The 9,968-nt window shown below is 41.4% G+C and overlaps 1 protein-coding gene across 1 annotated transcript in view; it reads right to left on the bottom strand.

The window, feature by feature from the left end:
* adamts3 (ADAM metallopeptidase with thrombospondin type 1 motif, 3) overlaps positions 1-9,968 on the bottom strand; it is a 206,079-nt gene that overhangs the window by 86,840 nt on the left and 109,271 nt on the right. The window contains exons 8-9 of the mRNA XM_017306899.1: positions 8,993-9,098; positions 1-141 (exon numbers count right to left, since the gene is read on the bottom strand). Of these exons, the coding sequence (XP_017162388.1) occupies positions 1-141; positions 8,993-9,098 (247 nt within the window). The remainder of the gene's footprint in view (positions 142-8,992; positions 9,099-9,968) is intronic.

Consider the following 9,968-nt stretch of genomic DNA (forward strand, 5'->3'; position numbering starts at 1 on the left):
ATGTATCTCTTCAGCTCCTGTCCGCTGCACATGGACCAGTGGTACCGATGGAAGGCCGCCTGCACCAGCGGCGCCATGACGCTGCCCATCGCCGTCTCGTCCCCGCAGCGGTTTCCCTGGCCGTCGTGCTCCATGCCCAGCCTGCGGCCGGCGGCGGCGACGGAGGAAGACAAGGTCAAAGGTCACACATGGGAGATGAGTTTCACAAACAGCTTTTACTCCGTGGGTTACTAGCAAATGATTTGATTCAGCGGAGATCGAGACTTTTCAGGAAATGTTCAATTTGTGACAAAGTTTTGTGTCGACTCCATTTTAAACTGTGTAAAAATGTTACGTTTTCTTTGCTTTGTTTCCAATCAGTCGGCTTTAAAAGTGGAGCTTTAGAGTCGTTTTATTTAATTGTTTTGGCTGCAAAAGTAAAGTCGAGTTTATTAGTTTAACACATTGGAGCAACAAGGCGGTTCAAATGCTTTACACCATAAAAACATGATATAGTAACCAATTATGAAACAATCCAGCTATGAATCAAAAGCAGGTTTTTTATCAGAGATTCAGCTGAAGGTTCAGGTCTGATTTCATCTCTGCTCCCAGATTCCAGGTTTCTAATCACACATTTAACACATTTCCAGCACTGAAAGGCTCCCAAACCAAATTGTTTTCATAAGATTAATTTAGTCGCTTATAAGATGCATTAATTGGCCAGAAAATTGACCATTTTCTCCTGATTAGCTCTGAAATCAAAAACTGATTCTTCAGTATTTGATCTTCTGTTTGTAATGTTTCAAAGTCAATAAACTGCAAGACCTCAGTTTAGTGTCAGGTATTTTAATATCCTCCTTCAATTTGGATTCAAAACTACCGTATTTTCCACACTATAAGGCACCTAAAAACCTTCAATTTCCTCTAAAGCCGACAGTGCGCCTTATAACCCGGTGCGCCTTATATATGGACCAATATTGAGCCACAACAGGTCTAGCAGCTACGGTAAGCAGCCGCCGACTTCATTTTCCCCCGTAGAAGAAGAAGCGCGCGGTGCATGCTGGGATAGTTGTCAAAAAACTGGTTTGTTAATAAAGTTTGACTGACCTATCTACCTACCGACCTGATAATCGGGTCGTCTGCAGGTCACCTTAGCACCAGGTTCTCCACCAACATGCTGTGCACGAACGGAGAAGGATGACCATCGTCCGGCCACGACGCCCCGGCCCAGAAGGCTCTCCTCGCCGACCGGAGTCGGACTGTTTAGTTGACATTCTTTATGTCAACAAAGCGGCTTTAGATATTCATCCAGGTGCTTCAACTAGGGTTACCAAAGGACCAGCCCCTATACATTTAAAGCCGGGTGGGGGAGAAAGAGACAGAGACTGCGGCGGCAGGGTGTCGGTTGGTTTGTGTTACCCAGAATGCAGTTGGGCACAATATCGCAACACCAACACCGTGAGTGAAACAATGACTGGGGCAGCCTACTATATAAAGTACTCGGACCACTTCTTTATTATTATACATCCACATTTATAGAGAACGGAACGAATCACGTCCCGTATCGGTTAAATTCAACCCAAACAGTAGCGTCTATTCTATGCACCTTACATATGAAAAAAGTTTTAAAACAGGCCGTTCATTTAAGGTGCGCCTTATAGTGCGGAAAATACGGTACCATCAAGAAACACGCAGCACATTTTGTTGAATTCAACAGTTGAATTACAAAGTTTATATAAATGAGTTTTATGTGTTGAAACCAGTTAAAAGAAGTAAAATCTGCTGAATTTCTGACTCAGTTTGGCCAAAAGAAACAGAAATCAGTGTCAGTGAGAAAAACCTGATTTGTCATCAATTAAACCAAAAACATAAAGGAACTGCACTCGGTTTATAACATTTCTCCATCAGGGACGTTTCTTTTGTTTTTCCCCTAAAGCCGACATGAACAAACCGAACCACATCTTATGCTGTCTGAGCAGGAACTAAATGAAGTAAGGTCGACATATCAGATAAGAAACTCTCCCTGAGGGACTGAGGCCATCCGACCTTTTCATAAGTAAACTGACATTTAAATCTATTATTACCACAACAGATTTCATCCCTCGATCAGCACAGTTTGCCTCTTCGTCTTTTTAACGACCTTTGGAATCAAAAACTTTCTCAAAATGCAACACAGGTGGAGACTGAAAGTTGCTCATGGTTGCCACAATTCATGAACAATTACTGAAAAAACAGCGAGTGGGTGAGTAGAAATCAGTTTTTCTGTGACTGATGGCATCTGGACACCAAATGTTTTTGTTTTTAACTTGTAATCAGCACTAAGAGGTTTGCAAACGCTGCTGCTTTAATACAACAAAACAAAACTTTGGATGAGAAATGATCCCATATTCGGCTCGTTACGTCTGTCCTGCTTCACAAATAAATTACATTTTGTTCATCCGACATAAATTTTAACTCAATGTTCTGCAGACGTTGATGATTGGTTTTGATAAACTCCTCACCATATGGGTCGGTTGCTTCTGCAAGTCATCAAACGAGTGTGTGAAAATGGCAACAGCGATTTATCAGAATGAGTTCTGGTTCTGTATCATGTAATTCATTGGATTTTGTTTCCTCTGTTGACTTTGTGAGTCCTAATTTTCCTCCACTAGAAATAGAGACAGAAATGTGGGTCATTCCTGTTAGAGGAGGTTGTGCTTCCGGCAGCTAAATGTTTGGAAAGAGGAAGAATAAGACGGGTCCATTCAGAGCGGCGCTGGCCCAGGTTTGAACCCAGAACCTTTTTACTGCAAAGGAAACGGTGATGAACTGAAACGCCGTTAATGTTAGCTGTTAGCTTTGGAGTCCTGACTCCAGGTCATCTTCTGAACAACAGCAGATAAAATAAAATCCTCCCACAGCAAGTTATTTAAGGTCGAGATGCAAAATGATCCCAGTGAAGAGAGAAAATCCTGGACGGAAAGAGAAGCAGCAATAAAAAAATAAAAAGCGTTGAGATGCACCGACACTAAGATGGTTTCCCTGAATTTGGTGCGACCCAGCCTGGTTTGAGCATGGAGACAGTGAACTGGTCTTATTATTTTTCTGATGGTTTTCTTCACATAATGACAAATATCCAGCTTTCTCAAAATGTCTAAATTTAACTCGTTATCTCAAGAAAGCCATCAGTAAAAGTACAAATGTCCGCTCTCAGCTTCCGTACCGGTTCTCTCCCACCTCAAAAGTAAAATAAATTCTCTGTAATCTTGAGGGATTATTGGGAAACTGATCAAAAGCGACTGGAAGAGTTTACACCCAGTTCACCGCGGGGCCTTTTCACACGACAACATTTTATTAAGTGAATTTGAATAAATGACCTGCAGGGACAATTAGAAACAACACCTTGGGAGAATTTCACATAATCATACATGAGCTTTAACTACTGATGCTTTAATGTCTTCACACGAAGACACGGTGCAGCTTTTTGGCTCAAATGAATAATTATTTCATCTTTTCATTTCCTTCTTTAATGATTTAAGTACCATTAAAAATAGCTACCTAGATTAAATATCTGCAGAATAAAAACAACCTGGGGCTAAATAAAAATACTGCGCCTCAGATGGATGACATTTCAGAAGCTTGTCGATTGCCTGGAGAGAAACAGTTTCCGAGTTTCATCGTCTGAGGAGGGAAAACCCTGAAACCAGGACGACTTATTTACCGACACAGCAGACGAAATAAGACGACGAGTTCAAAACGCTTCTTCTGATCCTCTGCACGAATCATCACATGTTCATCACTAATGTCTCTCGCTTGTGCTTTACACAGTAACACTCTTAGACTTGATTGGATGAGAAAATAAATCAGAAATCACAGAATCTGTGCTACAACTGAAGATGTTGCTGTGTGAAAGTGTTTCTAATTTGTTTAAAATTAGACAGAATTTCATGAAATCTTTTGAAACTGAACTGCTTCGTTGTTTTTCAGACTTTCTGAGGGTTTAACAACGTTTCCCTTTGGGCTTTGTTTTACTCTTTCCTTGCAGTATTTGATAATTTTCTAGAAGAATCATTAATTTGTTTGGTTTCTAAAACATGAAAATGCTCCTAAACCAGTGGCGTCTCTAAGCATAAGATAAACCTTCCTAAAATTAACATTAAATTTATGTTGAGTTTGGTTTTCCCTCATGTCCTTCTTCTGCAACAGTCTGCTTAAAAATAATGTTTTACATATTTTTTAACATAAGTAACAATATAACCATCAGGAGCTCAAACAAATACGACGGAAAAGAAAAATCAGTAAAACTGATGCTAGATCCTCCTAAAAGCATCAAAACAACTTCAGATTAATTGTATCCTCAGTTTTTCTTTATTAATTTTGTACTTGTAAATATTGCATAGAATCCCAGTTAATCAAATCTGTGAAAAGTAAATGAATATAACAGAATAGCACAAATAACTCGATTCCCTAAAATCTACTAGTTGAAAACTTTCAGATATTTTTCATCTGCATAAATTAAATAGAACTGAGACAATTAATTTTGTTCTTTTTCTTTATTTGTTCTGCACTTTGCTTCTTGGAGAAGCAGCTTTTAGTCTTTAATCTCCACTAATCTGGAACAAACTTCCACAAAACTGCAAAACAGCCGAAACACCGAGTTCCATTAACAGTGGACACCTGTTCACCTGCTTTGGAACCATAATAAATGGACCAACATTTTGATGTATAATGATGGTAAAATGTAATGTTTGCTGGTTGACTTTGTGTTTTTTGATGTAAAGCTCCTTGAAATGTGATACAAATAAACTTTACTTGAGACGTAAGGTGTCAACGTCCAAAAGAACCGACAGAAACCTTCGACTCTCTGCTCAAAATGACTTAAAAATAGTAAGAAAGTCTGGCTGCTCACATTGAGTCTGTACACAGGACGGTTACCTAGCAACACAAGTAATCAATACAAAATCTGTGGCCAGGAAATGCTAACAAGTGCAGCTGGCATTTACAGCCATGTGGAGGCTGCAGCTTCCAGATCCAATCACTGCTGGAATGTTAAAGGTCTCCTCAAGCCACTCGCTGTTTTCTGTTTCCAGAGGGTTCAAGGACGTGTGAAGGTCAGTCGACAGAGTCAGAAGGATGATTCAGCTGCTGGGAGCGTTCCTCCTCGTTTGTAATGACATCACCGCGCTGACATCGTTCGAGATCGTCTCTCGCTCGTCTCTCGCTCGTCTCTCGCTCGTCTCTCGCTCGTCCACCCAGGAGGAAAACTTTGCTTTTCATTTAGCTTTTAATTTATAGGACTGAATTTTTCTGGTGACATCTAATAAAAGTCTGACTTGTTTTATAACTGACCAGAGGATAAAATCAATGTTTTACAACAGGGGCCCCCAAACTTTTTCCTGTGAGGGTCACATAACTTTTCCCTCCTCTGGTGGGAGCCGGAGTCAGTTTGTGACAGAACAAGTGTTACACGTTTATCACCTGCGCTGCCGGAAATTGTTGACGGGGGAGGGGGAGAGGCGTTTCTCGATTGATTTTTACCCAGAAAGCACATGGGCAAAAACCGTTAGTGAAACGGTCACTGGGACTGACTAGTATATATTTCATTGAGGGAAAGTCACAAGTATGAGCTGCTACTTACAGGCTTCGAAGAACTCGACCTGGAATGCGGCGTTCACAACAAACACGTGTTCATCTGCTCTACCGCTAGCAAACAACCGTACTGATTAAATAACATAAAAGTCCAACAAAACACCCTCAGTTTACAGGACACACTTCCTGCTAAAGAGCCCCCTGGTGGTTGAAGAAAAATCCACATATAAACCGGAAAATACAAAAAAATCTGAATGCTCTCTGGTATTGTTCAGGGGGCCAGACCAAATGTGGAGGCGGGCTGGATCCGGCCCGCGGGCCGTAGCTTGGGGACCACCGCCTTACAAGCTGCAAAGTAAGAAAGATTGAAGGTTTTGTGGAACCGCTGAAAGTCCAAACGTTTTTCACTGAGGGCCAAAACCGGCAGGTTGAAAACACGAAGGGGCCACAATTTATTTTTACTTCTTTTAGGTAAAAATGTGAAATAATTTTATTGTGAAATCTTTTCATTTGACCTGCTAAACAGCAAATGAACATGTAATATTTTTAAATAAATCATTCGAAGACACTTAGTTTTACCTACCAACAGAAATGAGAACCGTCTCAGGAAATTAACTGAATTTAAACCATTTTAATTAGTGACTGAGTCTGTTTTTGAGTGAAACTCTCTGGATAAAACCATCACATTGAAATGAAGACAAATAAGCAAAAAAAGAAACACTAGAAAAACATGGATAGTAAAAGAAAAGCACTTATTTTGGACCTAAACATTTCAATTGATATAAATTTGTCACTGAAAAGTCATTGGGATGACACTAATGTTTGTTCAACTGCCGTTTCCTTCATAACTTTGTAACTTATTGTGTTTATTATGTGAAGCACCTTGTTCCGCCTTGCTGCTGATTGATTGAAAACCTCATAATACAAAGAAAAACAGAAAAAGCCTCCATCTGCATCCACTCCATTTAAACCATTCCTAATCTGTATCCAGGGGCCACACAAAGCTACTCCAAGGACCGCAAATGGCCCGCGGGCCACACTTTGGACACCCTGACCTCGATGTTTCAGCTCCTTTAAACGTCGGCTGAACGGCGGTTCTTCTGCCGGTGGGACCAAGCGTTTGGATCTGCTGAACTGGAACACGGACGTTCCTCGAAGCCGTCCCCACATGGACGCTCTAATCCAGATTACAATCTGTCATCTCCTAAATCCTGACATCCACATGCTCAGCTCTGCGTCCAGCTGGACCGGCTGAGCGGACCAAATGCTTCCAGTCGTCACTAATCATCTCCGTTCAGCAGAGCCAAAAACCTGCTCTAAAGTAGGAGCAGCTCTGCTTTAACTTACTTTAACTCAAGTAAAAAAGTATTTGGTAAAAAAAATATACTCAAGTACTGAGTAACTGATCAAATTATAAATCATTTGATAATTAAGAATTACATCACCAGATGCACCAAAATGTAAAGTGGAAATTTTGGCATTTCCAGGACAAAAATGACAATAATTCACATAAGTAGCAAAAAATAAAGTCAAGAACTTTTTTCAAAATTAGTTTCATCCATCCATCCATTTTCTTACACCCTTGTCCCTCAGTGGGGTCAGGAGGTGCTGCTGCCTCTCCAGCTGGTGTACCGGGCGAGAGGCGGGGTCACCTGGACAGGTCACCAGTCTGTCGCAGGGCATCACAGAGACACACAGAGACACACAACCATGCACACACACACTCACACCTAGGGGCAATTTAGACAGACCAGTTAACCTGACAGTCATGTTTTTGGACTGTGGGATGAAACCGGAGTACCTGGAGAAAACCCACCATGCACAGGGAGAACATGGAGAACTCCATGCAGAAAGACCGGGAATCGAACCCAGAACCTTCTTGCTGCAAGGCAACAGCTCTACCAACTGCGCCACTGTGCAGCCCCAAATTAGTTTCTTTCAATAAAAACCTGTGAAGCTTTGACAGAAGCTGCAGGTGTTTGTCTGAGTCTGGTAGAAAATCCAGACGTACTGAAGTAAGAGACGAGATCCTTCAAAATAAAATTACTCAAGTAAAAGTAAAGCATCGTAAATGTTTCTTTTTTTTTTTAAACAGTTACTAAAGTAAATGTAATTGAGTAAATTTAACTTCCTAACTGCTGTTCAGACTTCTCCCAGGACTTTATCGTGGTAAACAGTTTCATCCCGTCAGGATTTCCTGATCAGATTCATATTCTGCACAACAAAACGACTGAAATTCTCTGTTTTCCAAACATGAATTATTTATGATTTGAGGCTTTATTTCAAAGCTGATCCACTTCCTGAGAATTATTCAGCTGTTAGAAAAACCTTCATTTGTAACTGTGTGGTTTCGGCTTCAGCACAGACTGGCAGAACATTATGACCACCTGCCTGATCGCCTGCTGATGTCTCTAAACAGGATGTTGGCAGAAAACCCATAGAAGAAGGAACATCAGTCCTAAACCAATTCAAATGGGTCAGATTTGTTTTCCAACGTACCGTTTGGGGGCCAAACCTTACAGCAGGATTTGATCTGCTTTAAATACATTTATCAAACTTGGTTATTTACTTTTCAATAAAAGTTAACAAAAATTGTGTTTTTACTGCGGAGAACTGACAGAAAACTGTCGATTATTTTCAGCCTTTTAACGAGAAAAACCCTTCCTGCGTTTCAGATCTACAATAATTCAGACCAAACGTTTCCGTACCGTGTCTGCAAATCCACAGACGATGCTACAAAATATGTAAAGAAACAACTTTTAAAATGTTTTTTTGTCAATATTCAGAAGTTATTACATTATCCATCCATTTTCTTGCACCCTTTTTCCCTCAGTGGGGTCGGGAGGGGTGCTGGTGCCCATCTCCAGCCAACGTTTCGGGTGAGAGGCGGGGTCACCCTGGACAGGTCGCCAGTCTGTCACAGGGCAACACAGAGACACACAACCATGCACACACACTCACACCTAGGGGCAATTTGGAGAGGCCAATTAACCTGACAGTCATGTTTTTGGACTGTGGGAGGAAACCGGAGTACCAGGAGAAAACCCACCATGCACAGGGAGAACATGCAAACTCCATGCAGAAAGACCGGGGCCGGGAATCGAACCCAGAACCTTCTTGCTGCAAGGCAACAGCTCTACCAACTGCACCACTGTGCAGCCCAGTTATTACATTAATTTAGGATAAATGACACCTCATACCGTCTGATTTTAGATGGAGTTCTGTGTTTTGTTATCAGATATTATGACAACTTTTCATCACGATCCTCCTATATATTACATAACATTTTATTTTATTCCCACAGCTCTTTTGTTTGTTTCAGCTCCTTTGTTCTTTTTCTGGTCAGAAACTTTTCCATTTCCAGCTCGATGAATTAAACTGGCAGCCAATCAGAAAAAGCCTGATTCAGGAGCCTGAAAATACAGAAACACCAAGGTGAACTCACACGTGTCCGGTCTCATGAGCCACGACGAACGCAGACGAGAAGCCGTCTTCGTGGTTGAGGGTGCAGCTCCGGACCGGGTGGCACATCCCTGTGACCGGAGCGTAACCTGGACAGACGTTCGGCCCAGGGTTAGAAACATCCAGGCCAGAAAACCACGACTGAACTGAAGTTTCAGTGATGAAACTTTGACACAAATGACGATAAATGATTAACAAATAAATGAGATAAATTTCTCCACTGTTCAGATAAAATTATAATATCAGTTTATTTGTAAATCACTACCAAAGCAGTGAGGAAGTTGAGTTTTACGGTCATTTTAAAACAGACAGAAGAAACAAATTGGCTAAGAGATAAAAATGTGATTTTAAAACGGTCAGTGATGGACGCTGCCCGATCTCAACTGGGAAACGTTTCGAGTCCTCCACTTCTCACCCAGGAGCTTCACACTTTTAAAACCATCTGACCTGCTGACAGAAGGTCAGCGAGTCGCTGCTGCATCAGGTCAGAGAGAGAATGAAGCACAGAGAGCTGAGTAAAAGAACCTGAAAATAATTCGCAGCTAAACTGGAAGGCGGTGGAGCGAGGTCAGACTCGGTGTGACGTCTTTTCGCTGCTGCTGAAAGACATCGCATCGCTGCTGGCTGACTTTGGTGAAAAATCAGCCAGCAGCGTTTCAGGCTGGGCTTGAGAGAGAAACGGCAGCCTGGAAAATGTTTGACAAAAGTTCAACACAATAAATGAGCAAAAAAAGTCAATCTCCAGTTTGTTTTTCTGTTTTAAAAAAAAGGACAAAACTAAAAGTTTTACTCCTAATTTTATTAAACGTCGGCGGTTCTGCGGTCAGCCTGACTTCTGTGTATTTTACTCATGTTAAAAACACTCAGCACTGAACAGACGTGTTTCAGTTTCTTCAGAGGAAAACACACCTGGTGTTTGAGATAAAGGAGAGAGAGAGAGAGAGAGAGAGAGAGAGAGA

Source organism: Poecilia reticulata, linkage group LG9, assembly GCF_000633615.1.
Source record: "Poecilia reticulata strain Guanapo linkage group LG9, Guppy_female_1.0+MT, whole genome shotgun sequence".
NCBI lineage: Eukaryota > Metazoa > Chordata > Actinopteri > Cyprinodontiformes > Poeciliidae > Poecilia > Poecilia reticulata.